This window comes from Erpetoichthys calabaricus, chromosome 10, assembly GCF_900747795.2.
Source record: "Erpetoichthys calabaricus chromosome 10, fErpCal1.3, whole genome shotgun sequence".
Classification (NCBI taxonomy): Eukaryota; Metazoa; Chordata; class Cladistia; order Polypteriformes; family Polypteridae; genus Erpetoichthys; species Erpetoichthys calabaricus.
Window position 1 is genome coordinate 161,470,796 of NC_041403.2, and position 17,245 is coordinate 161,488,040.

Below are 17,245 nucleotides of genomic sequence, written 5' to 3' on the forward strand. Positions count from 1 at the left end.
TGTGTACAGAAAGTGAATGGGTCAAAATATTTTCCGAAACCACTATATGATATTCACTTTGGCATTTTTGCAATTCTCAGTACCTGAACTTGTCAGGAGACATCTTTTCAGCTTTCTTCATGACATCTAACAGAGTGGAGCCTTTGGAGATGGAAACTGTGATGGTGTCACGGAAGGGTTCCCAGACAGGCAAGTTGTTCACCACCGTGTAGATCACATTGATAGGCTTGTCTGCGAGAGGAGTGGATGAGGCTTGTTTGGGAAAAGGCAGATTATCTGAGGGGGGGGAAACAAAGGTTAATGTGGTCTTCTCCTAACTAAGCAAATACATTTTGACATGTCTTTAGTTATGACTCATCTTATTTGTTTAAAAGAAATAAACACCACTTTAAAGACAGTTTCACTTTAACCCCTACAGCTGAAGGTGCAGCTTACTGAGCTTGAGTAAGGTTGACTTCACTTGCTGACTGGCAGGTGAAATCCAGACGTGGACAAATATTTTGGCCTCCTGACTCCTGAAAAGTGACAAAGGGAAAAGCCATTGTCCCCTGTGTCCCTCCATGCCTTTATGATGTCACTGAGTAAACCAAAGCAAGTGTGACAAGAGATCAAGTATTGCAAAGATCTTCTGAAAGAGCCTGAACACATTTGTTGGGACCCCTAGAAAAAATATTAAATAATTGGATCTGAGTGATTTTTCAAGCTAGCTGTTTCGTTGAATTGCTGTCACACGTGTCTCTAATTGTGCAATCAGTCACTCAGCTCGTTTAAATGGAGAAAAGTCATCACAATGTTCTTCGGTGTCATGGAAAGTGAAAGTTTATTTGGAGGTTTTTGATATTCTTTGTTGTTATTCGCCATTATTTTCTAAATGATAATTGTTACAGTCAACCCCTGTTTTGCATGTTTTATTATCATTGAATCACGGTGGATTTAATTTGCCATTTTTGATGCTGAGCAACAGAAAAAAAGACTCTTTAAAGGAATACTCTACCTAAAAATTATCTTTTTTTTTAAATGTTATCATGGGTGGGGTTCGGGCAAAAACTGTGCATATTGATTAATCTCTGGCATTGGTGGCATCTTACAAATCTGTTAGTAGTTTGGACTTTGGAGAGTTATCACTGAAGATGGAGCACTGCACTTCTCAGCGCATCACTCTGTATAACCACCTCCATGGCACTGCATCAATGTAATACTCTCCCCTATGAAGGACTGCAATCTCTTCGAAGCAATAAGGTCCCCGTGAACTCCCAATTGTGATGCACTTTACACCACATCAGTCTTTATAGATGCATCCCTGGCACCATGTCAATGCAATAATCTCCCCTGTGTGAAGTTGCAATCGCTTTGAAGCAATATGTGCGGGTTCCCGTGAACTCCTGAACTTCACACCGCATCACTTTAGGGCAGATTTCAAAATCCTTCTTTTAACATATAAAGCCTTAAGGTCTGGCTTACTTGTCGGAACTTATTATGACTTACAAACAAAAATGTTAAGATCTCAAAATGCCATCCTGCTTGATATTCCAAGGATTAATAAAATAACAGTGGGAGGTTGAACTTTTAGTTACAGGGCCCCTGTAACTAAACTGTGGAATGGTCTGCCTGCTACTATAAGAGATGCCCCTTCGGTCTCGGCTTTCAAATGGCGGCTGAAGAGTCACTACTTCAGTTTAGCACACCCTGACTAGAACTGCTGATTAACTGTACAGACTGCATCTCTGGTGTTAGTCATTAGCACTAAAACCTAAGTAATATGATAGTTATAATTTGTTACTAACCGTTACCTGTTCTGTTTCTCTTCTCGGTACTCAAATGTGGTGCCACTGCCCACCTGCCTAAGGTAAAGTCATTTCTGATGGAGGATCACAGGAATCATCGAGTTGAGGGGTTATTTCATCAGATTGGCTGGCCCAGCACTGACTCAGCTATGGAATGGCCAATAGATGGAGGCAACTTGATGGCTGAGGTCTCCAGGACTCCTATGATGTGATATCACCTACTGTTGAATTCTGCTCTGAACTTGTAATATTTCTATTTTACTATTGTATTGTATTGAAGATTACTTGTGTTCTGTTCTGTGTGTTGTGTTGTATTTACCCCCTTTTTTGACACCCACTGCACGCCCAACTTATTTGGAAGGGGGTTTCTCTTTAAACTGTCTTTCCCAAGGTTTCTTCCATTTGGTTTTTTCCTTACAAGGGTTTTTTTGGGAATTTTTCCTTGTTTTCTTAGAAAGTCAAGGCTGGGGGGCTGTCAAAAGGCAGGGCCTGTTAAAGCCCATTGTGGCACTCCTTGTGTGATTTTGAGTTTTACAAAAATAAATTGTATTGTATTGTATAACTTCTTCTTAAATAATAATTCATTAAATTTATATAGCGCTTTTCTCAGTACTCAAAGCACTATCCACACAGGGAGGAACTGGGAAGCGAACCCACAATCTTCCACAGTCTCCTTACTGCAAAAGTAGCAGTACTACCACTGCGTTCTTAGCTACCTCCCTGATGTGCCACGCCATACATTGCATCCAAGCAAGAGGCGAGTTCTCCCGTGAACTCCTCAATTCATCACAATTCACACAGAATCGCACTTCTTTACATGAAGCAGTTCCTGTTGTGAGGTGGTATGGCAGCATACGAAGTGACCCAGGGTCGATTATCGTACAAGAACTCATTGGTTCCTGAAAAAAGTCCCTATGGTAGGAAAATACCTATAATAATTTTATTAGAACTTTCTATATATAATGTTTAATTGTTAACTGGCGTTAATGATATAGTAATTAACACTGGCATGTCACACTGTGTGTTTGACAGAGTGTAGTCCAACATGTGTAATGCTTTGAGGCACTCCTCTATGGCGTTATTTACATGTCCTACACTAAGATTTCTTTGCATGTCCTAGATATACATGGTAATAATATTCTAGCACCCAACATGATGGAAAGATCTGGAATAATTCTGAGATTGTGTTCCAGCCTGGGGTCACTTACTGAGTGTAGCATAGTCTGATTATGACATTATCATAACTCCATGATACACAGAACAGTGACAGTGCTAGTAGTGCCCAAAGGTGTGCTGGGAAATATTTATAATGTTAGGGGAATGCCAAAACAAAATCATCACCCTGATCAGCAGCACAATTGAGTTTTGTCACATCCAAGTAGCTGCGTCCCTCCAGAGAAGGAATGATTTGTGAGGCGGCCATTGGGTTGTCGAAAGCCCCAGCTGAAATCTGTGGAATGATCGCCTGGATGGTTTGAGAGCAGCTGTAGTCCACTTGGTTCACAGACAGGGCCTGAGAAAGAAAGAGACCAGAGATGAGATGCACACACTGGCCTTGGTAGTTAAATTAAATCATTCAGGGATTGGCAAGGAAACACACGCTGTCTGCTATGCACTGAAGGAGTATCCTGACAAAGCTCTGCTAGCCAACTGAACAATGATGAGCTCAGCCATTTGTCTTTCCTCTTCTCTTGCCAAGCTTTGTTGTTTAGGAGACGCTAAATCCAGGGTTGTCTTTATGTATTGGCACGATAGGCAGTTGCCTGGGGGCCTCATGAGCATAGGGGCCCCATGCTAATCTATGTATGTTGTGACTTGCTGTCAATAAATTATTATACAAAACTATAAATATTTGTTATTGTGTTACAAGCGGATATTGGCATTTGCCTCTGATTTAGTATCACGGTCACCTCTGCAACATTACGTGCCTGTATGTGTACAGATCTCACGCACGACATAACGTAAAAGCCTATACGTTAAAGTCACTTCAACTCAATTCTCTGCAAAGAAATTTTGCAAATGTTTGTGCTGAACACTTGATTAATAATAAATAATTCATAGTAATTTCATACTGTGCTATCTCCATCTGTATGGTTCACCAATTGAGTATCATGTACAGTATATATGTTTAGTAGTACTAGGGTGTTGTACCATGTTAGCCATTACGAATGTAGTGAGAAGTCAAGCAAAATGACACCATTTATTGGCTAACTAAAAAGATTACAATATGCAAGCTTTCGAGGCAAATCAGGCCCCTTCTTCAGGCAAGATGTGACACAGAAACTGGAGTCAGACCCCTTATAACATTGCAAGATGCTGAGAAATTAATCCATGCTTTTGTTTTCAGTCGACTCGATTACCACAACGCTCTCCTCTCAGGACTATCCAAAAAAGACATAAATTGATTGCAACAAGTGCAGAATGCAGCTGCTAGAATCTTAACTAGGAAAAGAAAATCCGAGCACAACTCTCCAGTTTTGATATCACTACACTGGTTACCTGTGTCATTTAGAATTGACTTTAAAATCCTGCTTATAGTTTACAAAGCCTTAAATAATATCGCTTCATCTTATATTTTGGAATGTCTTACACCTTAAACTCCAAATCGTAACCTTAGATCTTCAAATGAGGGTCTGCTTAGAATTCCAAGAGCAAAACTTAAAAGAAGTGGTGAGGCGGGCGTCCTTCTGCTGTTATGCACCTAAAATCTGGAATAGCTTGCCAATAGGAATTCGCCAGGCTAATACAGTGGAGCACTTTAAAACACTGCTGAAAACACATTACTTTAACATGGCTTTCTCATACTGTAGCTTCATCTTAGTTTAATCCTGATGCTCTGTATATTCAATTAATTATCATGATTATTCATGGTGGCTCCAAAATCCGTACTAACTAACCCCTACTTTCTCTTCTGTTCTTTTTCCGGGTTTCTGGGGTGGCGACCTGCACCACCACCACCAGATCAAAGCACCTACATCGATGGATTAAAGGCCAGAAATCCACATGACCGTCATCAAGTTCTTCCATGAGAACCCTGAATACCTTGAGGACTGATTGAGGTCATTTATTTTAGGTAGAATGCCTAGAGAGGGTTGGGTGGTCTTGTGGCCTCAGTACCCCTGCAGATTTTATTTTTTTTCTCCAGCCGTTTTTTTTTTTGTTTTTTTTCTGTCCTCTCTGGCCATCGGACCTTGCTTTTTTTTTCTATGTTAATTAGTGTTCCCTTATTCTAATTTTTATTTACTTTCTCTTTTTTCTCTTTCTTCGTCATGTAAAGCACTTTGAACTGCATTATTTGTATGAAAATGTGCTATATAAATAAATGTTGTTGTTGTTTATATAGTGTTGCCTATATAAGAAACAATACCTGGATGCACTGGGACGCATCATCAATGATGTATCCTGAGGTCATCAGGCTTTTCGGGTCTCGCAACATCATACACCCTCGCTCAGGCGATCCAGCCGGGGTTGATCAATCCCCAATTTGCATCCCAGTAGCGATCCACGGGTCAGCCCTCTTTACCCAAAGCCACCTTCACTTGCGGATTTAATGACCCTCTTTTTGGCCGCTCCTGTTATTCCCAGCCGTGTGAGGACTCTGCAGAGTGAGCATCCTAAAAAATCCTCTGCAGCCAACTTCTATGGGCTCATAGAGTACCCTCCAGACTCTGTCCCTGCACTCCTCCACCAGCTCGTGGTACTTGGCGTGTTTCCTCTTGCTAGCTTCCTCGATACGCTCTTCCCAGGGCACTGTCAGTTCCAGCATGATCAGCTGTTTTGACGTATCAGAGGTAATGATCATGTCTGGTTGGAGTGATGTTGTTATGATTTGCTGCAGGAACTTCAGCTGCTTTCCCAAGTCAGCCTGCAGCTGCCAGTCAGAAGCTGTGTGGAAGAGGCCTGTTATTACTACCTTTGCCTGGGATTGCTCTTCCGCTTTAATGAAGGTAACTGCCTTCTTTGAGCCGTGGAGGAGTTTGCTTGTGTTGATGGCTGAAGCTAAGCTTTCAGCAACTACCTTGAGCACCTTGTCATGGCGCCACCGGTAACGGCCATCTGCCAGAGCCTTAGGGCAGCTGCTGCGTAGATGAGCTCGGGCTCAGAGAAGCCGGCGGCGTTTCTGGGTGTTGTTGATATATGGCTTTCACTTTGCATGGTAGAGTTTTAACTTGCACTTGTAGATGTAGTGACGAACTGTGTTAACTGACAATGGTTTGCTGAACTATTCCTGAGCCCATGTGGTAATATCCTTTACAGAATGATGTCGGTTTTTAATGCAGTGCTTCCTGAGGGATCGAAGGTCACGGGCATCCAGTGTTGGTATTCGGCCTTGCCGCTTACGTGCAGAGATTTATCCAGATTCTCTGAATCTTTTGATGATATTATGGAGAGTAGATGATGAAATCCCTACATTCCTTACAATTGTACATTGAGAAACGTCGTTCTTAAACTGCTGGACTATTTGCCACACAGTTGTTCCTTGCTTGTGAATGACTGAGCCTTTTGGGGATGCTCCTTTTATACCCAATCATGACAAACACCTGTTTCCAATTAACCTGTTCACCTGTGGAATGTTCAAAACAGGTGTTTTTTGAACATTCCTCAACTTTCCCAGTCTTTTGCTGCCCCTGTCCCAGCTTTTTTGGAACGTGTTGCAGGCATCAAATTCAAAATAAGTGAAGATTTGCAAAACAACAATAAAGTTTATCAGTTTGAACATTCGATATCTTGTCTTCATAGTGTATTCAATTGAATATATGTTGAAAAGGATTTGCAAATCATTGTATTCTATTTTTATTTACGTTTTACACAACGTCCCAACTTCATTGGAATTGGGATTGTATTATAACAACCGAGCTCGTTAAAACCGAGTTTGACTATATATATATATATATATATATATATATATATATATATATACATACATATATACCCATCCATCCATTTTCCAACCCGCTGAATCCGAACACAGGGTCACGGGGGTCTGCTGGAGCCAATCCCAGCCAACACAGGGCACAAGGCAGGAACCAATCCCGGGCAGGGTGCCAACCCACTGTAGTATATATATATATATATATATATATCTATATATATATATATATATATATTTATTGTCACAGGTGGCTGGGGGGGCGATCCGGCCAGGACGCTCCGGAGGACGGCTTACGCCTCCCCCACACCACATGGGGGCAACCGCCCTGGTTGCTATGGGGAGCTTTGACGCTTAACCCTGTAGGGGCCCATGGTCACCGCCAGGGGGTGCCCCAATGCCTAAGGAGCCCTGGACCTCAGCACTTCTGCCACACCCGGAAGTGCTGGGGGGAAGAGGATTGTGAACCCCTGGAGTGCTTCTGGGTGCGCAGCTGGCACCTCTGCCACACTGGGGAGTGGCAGCGGAAGATTGTCGGAAGGTACCTGGAGCACATCCGGGTGATTATAAAAAGGGCTGCCTCCCTCCATTCGTGGGCTGGAGTCGGGAGAGAAGGAAGGACAAGGTCTTGGAGGAAGCAAGGAGGCGGCCTGAAGAAAAAGGCATTGAAGAGTTGGCCTGGACTTTGGGGACTTTAGGGGTTTGTGGTGCACTTTATTCTTGTAAATAATGTACAATAAACGTGTTGTGGGTGATTTGAACGTGTCCGCCTGTCTGTGTCCGGGCCATGCTCCACAATATATATATATATATATATATATATTACATAGTTTACTGTCAAATAATGCAAAGAGTACGTGACACGTGTTTCACCCTTATTCGGGCTCATCAGGCGTACACACTCCACTGCACTCCTCGCGGGGATCAAACCTCGGACGTCAGCGGCGAAGCCCCTTTACATTGTGCTACAGTGTGTGGTTTGTTTATTTGACAGCGTGGAGATCAGAGTAATTACATTCATAGCATTCGTAGTCTGAAACACAATCTGATTGTATGGGTGGTTACCTGCCAGGTAACACATGTGGTTGGTCTGCAAGTCGGCAAACATCCGCCACGTCCTTCTCAGTTGCGAGAAGCAGATCAGTGAAACATGTGTCGTGTACTCTTTGCATTATTTGACAGTAAACTATGTAACATTCCATCTACAGACCCACACTGTATTGAAAAACTCATCAGAAACTTCAAAAAGACTTTGTTGGACAGTCATCTTATCCAAAGATCCCGACTTGACATTGTTCTCCTCTCTTGCTAAATGAATCTTAGCCTGAAGAGGTCTATTAATTTTTTACATCTAAGATGTCTCACTTAAAGGTTTTCCAATGTCGTTTCTGTCCTAGTGTGTATATAAACACAGGGAACTCCAGTTTCTGATGTCACATCTTGCCTGAAGAAGGGGCCTGAGTTGCCTCAAAAGCTTGCATATTGTAATATTTTAGTTAGACAATAAAAGGTGTCATTTTGCTTGACTTTTTACTACATTTATATACAGTGGAACCTCGGTTTGCGAGCATAATTCGTTCCGGAAACGTGCTCGTAGTCCAAAGCACTCGTTTATCAAAGTGAATTTCCCTATAAGAAATAATGGAAACTCAGATGATTTGTTCCACAATCCAAAACTATTCATATAAAAATGATTAATGCAAAATATAAAGTAAAAATACATAAAACAAATTAACTTGCACTTTACCTTTGAAAAGAATCATGGCTGGTGTGAGTGAGTTTCTAAACTCTTGTGGGATTGTACCCAATGGGACGACACGCGGAAGAGCGTCCCAAAGCAATCGCAGTCTCCCAGCGCTGTAGCAGTTCTCCGTAAAAGAGAATCCAAAAAGATCGCGGACAAGCTATAGGCGCCTGCTGTCGAATGGTGATACAAGGAACAAGGAACATTATAAATGTGCAGGGCCCTGCCTGACTGCTGTGTCTGTGTATAAATAACCGCGCTGTTGCTGTTTCAAGCTGAATAAAGCTGGTGTTGCTAAAGTACTGAGACTCAGCTTCGTGTTTTAGGGTGCACGTCACAGCACACATGCGCGCGCGAGCACACACACACACATGAGCACGCACACAGTCACAATGCTAATGCTGTAGTAAACACTATACACTCGTACGGATGTTGACTATATGAGTGAGGCACGCCGAATCAGACAGAGAATAGGAGACATTTGCCCACAATCCCGCAGTGAGAGAGAGAGAAGAACCATCTGCTTAGTTGTGATCACATGATGCTCAGCAGACAAATCGTATACAGTACATACTACTCGTACTGCAAGACCTCGCTCGTTTATCAAGTGAAAATTTATTAAAAATTTTTGCTTTTCTTGCAAAACACTCGTAAACCAAGTTACTCGCAAACCGAGGTTCCACTGTATGTTGAAATTGTTGTGTTTTTCAAGGCTCATGTTATGTTGTTCGAACATTTGTGTTGACTAATCTTTACTGTACAGCATGGTTTTGTAATGTTTAAACACTGACATTGTTGGAAGTACTAATACAATAAATATAGGTTTAATTTTATCGACCATTTACATTTTTATTCCTGAGAGTGGTTGTGTAGGCAGGGGCCCCAGTGCACTGCTTTGCCCGGGGGTCTATAATGATGTTAAGATGGCCCTGGCTAAATCATACTGACCTGCATTGCCAGTCCTGTACTGTAAAGGTTGCCAATCACTCCGTTTTCCTGCCTGTGTTCCAAGATGGTACTTATTAGTTGTTGTATTGTATTCTGCACATCTTCTGGTGGTGGTTTGGTAGACAACTTCACACAGGTCAGTGCTAAAACTGCTACTGCTCCTGTATCTGCAAAAGGCAAACTTGGGTTAAAATGGAACAAAAATGTGACATGTGTGCGTAAGAGGTTTAAAGTACCAGACTGACACACATAGGGAAGGAGAGTCTTAAAAAATAATTGAAATGGAATAAGACAAATACCCAAATCCACTCCATCCACTGTGTAAGGTCCTACAATTCACACTGCATGTAAGAACAAAAACCAAACCATGAAGTCCAAGAAACTTTCTGTAGACCACCATAATCAAATAGTTACAAGGCATTGATCATGACAAGGAGATAAAACCATCTGAAAAGGTTTTAGTGCACCCAGGAATAACTAATTACGAAATGGAAGAATTTTGGAACCACCAGGACTTTTCCCAGAGTTGACCATCGGGCCAAACTGAGTAACCAGACAAGAAGGGTTTTGGTCGGGGAGATGACCAAGAACCTAATGGTCACTCTAATAGAGTTTCTGAAATCCCCTGCTGAGATGGGAAAACTTGTCATTGGAAGATCATGTCAGCAGCACTTTATCAATCAGATGGAAGCCACTGGTGAGTAAAAAGCATATGAAGCCATCTGAAGGCCTTGGAGAGCTGCTCTGTTCTGCAGAGACAAAAATTGAACTATCTAAGCACTATATCTGGTGAAGACCAGACACCGCTCATCACCTGCCTAGTTCCATCACTATGGTGAAACATGGAGGTGGCGATATAATGTTAAGGGGGTGCTTTTCAGTGCCAGGGACAAGTAGGCCAATCAGAATTAAAGGAAGGATGTGTGCAGTCTAATACAAGGAGGTCCTTGAAGAAAACCTTCTCCAGAGATGCATATGATCTTAGATTGTGGTGATGGCATGCCTTTCAGAACGACTATGACCCAAGCATACAGCCGAGACAACACAGAAGTTGCTTCAGAACAAGTGTGGTATAGCGGGTCCACGGCTTCAAAAGAGGCCAGATTTTAAATAATCCATTTGCCGTGTCAGTCTCTGTGGGCATGATCGGGCAGCCACGGGGAGTTGATGGAGAAATTGGGACGAGTCGCACCTGCACGTGAGGGTGCGATCGTTTTCAATTGCTTAATCGCCTTCCTGTGATTGAGGCGCTCTGCCCACGGAGCCATATAAGAATGGACCGGCACAAAGAGGAAGGGAACAGAAAAACAAAAAGGCTTGGAGAGCGAGAGCGCAGCATTGAGGGTGAAAGAAAAAGGACCAGGCAGCCAGGTGAAAAAGAGAGGTCATCGCGGTCAGGGGTCCTGGATGGAGCAAAGGATCGGCACTCATGGGACGGATTGCACCCACTGAATGGGAGAGTGGGTACGATCGTGGAGGAGTCTGTCCTAGGTATCTGAGGGAAGACTATGAGTACGAGAAAGAAGACAGGAGGACAACTGACCCCGAGTGGTCTGGCAGACGCCAACAGAGGCAGCCAAGACTGGGGTCGGTAGTGTGAGCATGCCTTGGGTGAGCTGGAGAGACTAGGCAGGAGTTGTGCATGGCTTGTGTGATCCCAATGTCTGCTATAGGATTTTAGTCTTGTTTTAGCCTTTTTAAGTGTCTGGATTTTACCTTTTTTATGGATTATTTCATTATTGAACACTTGAAGCACTGCACTTATTTTAGGATTTTGTTTGGATTTGTTTTGTTGGTTTTAAATAAAAGCACTTCTGCACTTTGCACCTTTCCCCTTGCTTTGTTGGTGTCCGCATTGTCCAGCTCATCCGGTTACATTACCGATGGTGTTGGGTTCAAGAGGCTCCCTGAAAGAGTGATGGGAGCATGGGGCAGCACCCGCATCATCACAACAAGTGCTGAATTTTGGTTTGAGAGATTTCAGTTTTTGATTTTTCATGATTTTGAAAATATTTCTGAAAACTTTACCTTTATGGGTTATTGAGTGCAGATTAATGTGAAAAAATGTATTCATTTGAAATGAAGCCTACAATGCAATAAAGTGTGCAGAAAGATAAGGGGTCTGAGTACTTTCTGAATCCACTGTGTCAAACTCCATTCAAGAAGAACTTGGAATCTGTTTCCAGAAAACATTAAGATGTCAGAGGCTACACCTTTATCTAAAGTACAGGCTACTGGGATCTACTAAAGAGAAGCAAACAAGCTATTGCGTCTTATTTCAAGGATTATTAATGTAAGAATAGTTTGTCCATAAAACCTGAAATGAGATGTTTTTCCAAGAGTTTTAAAGAATCAAGAAAACACTGTACACTAAGGGCCACATGGGGCCTTTGCTTTTTCTTAACATTTTTGTGACCCAGAATGACATTGTCCATAGTCCATAAATTAAAAACAAGATGTGTATGCTCATCTTTTTCTTATAGTCCAGCCCACCACCACCCACTTGCTTGGTCCCTACCAGTCATCCTCTTCTGGCTCTCTGAATCAGTGAAGGATAACTGATTTGTGAGTAGCTGACGTATGCCATGCTCTGGAAACAAATACTGTAAAAGTGCAGTACAAACAGGAAATGATTCAGTGTTCATGCAAACTGGGTGTACAATTGTGAGAATTGAAATGCAAATAGCACTTTTGGTCATATGAGCTTCTGAATGACAGAGCTGAGTCAGCTGGATCTCATACTCTTTGGGCTGGCTGCTTACATATACTGTAAAGCATCATTTACATTTAGAAAACATTTGTTAAGATAATTATGCCACAAAAATTTGGCTAAATACATAAGAGATGATCAAAATGTTTTCAGTCTGAACCTAAAATGTGTGTTTTACATTGCTAAATTGGACAAAGGTTGGAGTGGAGGATGTAATTATTCGCCGGCTCCACAAAGCTAATTCTCAGCCGAACAAAGCTGGCAGCCCCGTGAGGATGATGTTTTTTGATTTCATCAGCACCTTCAATACCATCCAACCATCCCTGTTAAGGGGTAAACTCAGAGATATGTAGTGGATGAACCTGTGGTGTCCCGGATGATGGATTATCTCTCAGGCTGACCACCATTTGTGAGACTCAAGGACTGTGTGAGCAACACTGGAGCAGCACAGCTCTGTTTTCATTCTTCACAACTTTTACAACTCTGTGGTGGCCAGTGAGGTGAGTGCTGGGCCGGCAACATCACTTCAAGTGAGACCCACTGAATCAACAAACTAACTAAAATGGCTGGCTCACTAATGGGATGATCTATCTATCTATCTATCTATCTATCTATCTATCTATCTATCTATCTATCTATCTATCTATCTATCTATCTATCTATCTATCTATCTATCTATCTATCTATCTATCGTATAGCACCTTGTCTTGTAAATTATCTTATCTACCTCAGCCTTGCCATTTAGTTTGGTTGTTGATCTCCAAGTCTGATATCTTTCTACTCCAATTTCTGTTTCAGTTAGATAGATAGATAGATAGATAGATAGATAGATAGATAGATAGATAGATAGATAGATAGATAGATAGATAGATAGATAGATAGATAGATAGATAGATAGATAGATAGATAGATAGATAGATAGATAGATAGATAGATAGATAGATAGATAGATAGATACTTTACTAATCCCAAGGGGAAATTCACATACTCCAGCAGCAGCATACTGATAAAGAACAATATTAAATTAAAGAGTGATAACAATGCTGATAACAATGCAGGTATACAGACAGATAATAACTTTGTACAGTATAATGTTAACGTTTACCCCCCGGGTGGAATTGAAGAGTCGCATTGTGTGGGGGAGGAACAATCTCCTCAGTCTGTCAGTGGTGCAGGACGGTGACAGCAGTCTGTCACTGAAGCTGCTCCTCTGTCTGGAGATGATCCTGTTCAGTGGATGCAGCGGATTCTCCATGATTGACAGGAGTCTGCTCAGCGCCCGTCGCTCCGCCACGGATGTCAAACTGTCCAGCTCCATGCCAACAATAGAGCCTGCCTTCCTCACCAGTTTGTCCAGGCGTGAGGCGTCTTTCTTCTTAATGCTGCCTCCCCAGCACACCACCGTGTAGAAGAGGGCGCTCGCTACAACCGTCTGATAGAACATCTGCAGCATCTTATTGCAGATGTTGAAAGACGCCAGCCTTCTAAGGAAGTTAATCAGTTTGGTTCAATCAGCTCATTATTTCATTGATCATAACCACTTGTTTGATCTCTTTCCTTAATTATGCACTGGGTTAGAAGCCTAAAGTCATCAAGGGGTCTATTATTTACCTACTGTCTGTGCTACCCATCTAAGATAGATTGAAATCTAAATAATCAATTCACATTTGCAGTGCATCATCTATTGGAGTGTATTTTGTAATACACCTAATAATGAAACACATTGCATTTCTCATTCCAACAGATGGCATATCACAGACATCTGAAATAATAAAATCCATCCATCCATTATCCAACCCACTATATCCTAACTACAGGGTCACGGGGGTCTGCTGGAGCCAATCCAAGCCAACACAGGGCGTTAGGCAGGAAACAAACGCTGGGCAGGGTGCCAGCTGACCACAGGGTGCTCACACATACACACCCACACACTAGGGACAATTTAGAATCGCCAATGCACCTAACCTGCATGTCTTTGGACTGAGGGAGGAAACCCACGCAGACACAGAGAGAACATGCAAACTCCATGCAGGGAGGACCCGGGAAGTGAACCCAGGTCTCCTAACTGTGAGGCAGCAGCACTACCCACTGCGCCACAGTAATAATATTATACATTACTAAAAATTTTGTGATGTGCCATCTGTTGTTACGACAAATGCAATGCAATTTATTACTACAAATGTTTGTATGTGCCATCTGTTGGAGTGACAAACACAATGCACATGTCTGTTATATTCCATTTGGTTTGGGATTTGCAGTAGCAGTGTTAAAGTTTATGATGTGCCATCTGTTGAAATTAAAAGGCAATGCATTTCATTACTACAAGTGTTTGAGATATGCCATCTGTTGAAATGACAGAGTCATAGCAATCGTATGTACACACCATTACACAAACACACAGACACTTGTCCTTTAATTAAAGTGGATATGTTGCCTTCTGTAACAAAATACAAAACACTCTCTGTAACATTTCATTTCTTAGAATGTTTTCAACTGTTGGCCTGCCCAGTTTTTGTTCCCGGACTCTGCCCTGGAAAAACTGGTTTGGAAGATGGATCGATGAATGGGATCGATGAATGTTTTCAATTCTGAAGTTTATCCTTTTTTTTACTAACACTGTAATGTAAAAAAAGGAAAAAAACTACCGCCTATATTATATACATTTTATAACTGGTACATATGTATAGTTTGTCCCATATTAATGGTGTGAATGGCCCCAGAATCATTTGAAAAGTACAGTAAACAGAGAATTGGTTAGATCTGTGAAATCTTTCTTTATTGTCTCTCCAATCATAATATTCATCTCCACTACTACGACAGTTGTTTCAAAACCACCACACACCCTGTGAGGCATCTCAGTCTGACCTGCAGGCTGAAATTTTACAGGACTTCAGATCGCTGCTTTCACTGATAAAACTGGCTGCCTGGCAAGGTAAGACCTCAATTCACAATATATGAGCAAGAATGAAGGGAAACAATCTGGGGGTGACAGCTGAACAACCTTACATGAATCTAATTTAAAAAAATTAATTTATATCTGAGTTTTGAGCCGCGATAAATTCCTTTAATACAAAGTCTTGTTTTTGCGTGTCAATGTCTGTGTTTAAGCGCCACCTAGCGGGCATTATGCATTATAACTAAAATAAGTGTAGGTATATGGAGAATTAAACAAAAGTCCCAATAGATTTAGCTGCTAACAATACAACTGACAATTCTTATTTTAATATACTGGTAGTTATATGTTTTAAATGAAGAAGCTATTGTGATACATTTTATAATGTAAAACAATTCTCAAATATCACATACTGTACATCTCCAGTTTTAGACTAATTTCTAAAGTACCCTTTCTCTCTAATGTATTGGCACTTTTTTAATTGCAGGCATTTTTGGACCAGTAATGGGTTTCACTCTGGCTTTAAAGTCATTCATTGCACTGAATCCACACCACTAAAAGTGTCGGTCTACTACGAATAGCAGATTCTGGAAATTCAGCCATTCTTGTGTTTTTAGAGTTAAGTGCAGCATTTGAAACAGCTGATGATAACATCCTTATTTCTGGTATTAATGGTCTCAACTGGTGTAGATCACATCTTATAGGCAGAAACTTTTTAATTAATTGTGGTGACATTTCATCTTCTACAGTCTCTCACACATGAGGGGTCCCTCAGGGATTCATTCTTGGGCCAAACCTATTTTTTTTTATAGATTCTTCCTTTAGGGTAAGTCTTTAACAAAGATGGCATTTCAAGTCATTGCTATGCAAATGATAAACACATTTATATGCCCCTAAAACATAATGGTAATAATTCCATGAAGCACTTATTAAACTGTCTCAAGGACATTAAGGCTGGAATGTCCTTAGATTTCCTGAATCTTAATGAGGAGAAAACTAAAATCCTATTATTTGGTTTCCACTCTTTATGGGTGCTGGCTCCTTACAGAAAACCTCAAAGGTATAAAGGCATGGTTTTTAACAATGCTTTTAAATTTGATATAAGCAAATAAATTCAGTTGTTATTTAAGAATCTTGACTATATTTTTAATGTATTTATATATCTATTTATTTATTTTAAGAGCTATTGTAAAAAGCCAAATTTCCCCCTTGGGACAAATAAAATTCTGTCTTTCTCTTCATTCTGCACACCTCAGACTATAAATATAACAGCAGGTCAAATCACTTGCAGAAATTCTTGAAATGTACTTACGGGGTGTATCAATAAGGGGGATGAGACAAAGGAGAGGGGTCAAGTGGAGAGCTTTGCGTCTTGGTGTAAAAAAAAAATTGTCTACAACATAACATCAGTAAAACCAAGGAACTGCTTATTGACTTTCACTAGCACCAAACTGCCTCTATGTCCAGTCACTATTCAAGAGGTGGTCCACAAGTATTTGGGGGTCCACGTTAATGACAGGCTGGACTGGTCTCATAATACAGAGGGACTACTGAAAAAACGGCAGAGTAAGTCTCTGTTTTCATTCTTCACAACTTTTACAACTCTGTGGTGGACAGTGAGGTGAGTGCTGGGCTGGCAACATCACTTCAAGTGAGACCCACTGAATCAACAAACTAACTAAAATGGCTGGCTCACTTATGGGATGATCTATCTATCTATCTATCTATCTATCTATCTATCTATCTATCTATCTATCTATCTATCTATCTATCTATCTATCTATCTATCTATCTATCTATCTATCTATCTATCTATCTATCTATCTATCTATCTATCTATCTATCTACAGTGCATCCAGAAAGTATTCACAGCACATCACTTTTTCCACATTTTGTTATGTTACAGCCTTATTCCAAAATGGATTAAATTCATTTTTTTCCTCAGAATTCTACACACAACACCCCATAATGACAACATGAAAAAAGTTTACTTGAGATTTTTGCAAATGTATTAAAAATTAAAAAATTGAGAAAGCACATGTACATAAGTATTCACAGCCTTTGCCATGAAGCTCAAAATTGAGCTCAGGTGCATCCTGTTTCCCCTGATCATCCTTGAGATGTTTCTGCAGCTTCATTGGAGTCCACCTGTGGTAAATTCAGTCGATTGGACCTGATTTGGAAAGGCACACACCTGTCTATAGAAGGTCCCACAGTTGACAGTTCATGTCAGAGCACAAACCAAGCATGAAGTCAAAGGAATTGCCTGTAGACCTCCGAGACAGGATTGTCTCGA

General features: G+C 41.1%; 1 protein-coding gene across 1 annotated transcript in view; it reads right to left on the minus strand.

Annotated features, from left to right (window-relative positions):
* The window catches only part of LOC114659696 (transcobalamin-1-like), a 36,879-nt gene that overhangs the window by 10,288 nt on the left and 9,346 nt on the right, over positions 1–17,245 (minus strand). The window contains exons 5-7 of the mRNA XM_028812303.2: positions 9,347–9,513; positions 3,126–3,297; positions 84–276 (exon numbers count right to left, since the gene is read on the minus strand). Of these exons, the coding sequence (XP_028668136.2) occupies positions 84–276; positions 3,126–3,297; positions 9,347–9,513 (532 nt within the window). The remainder of the gene's footprint in view (positions 1–83; positions 277–3,125; positions 3,298–9,346; positions 9,514–17,245) is intronic.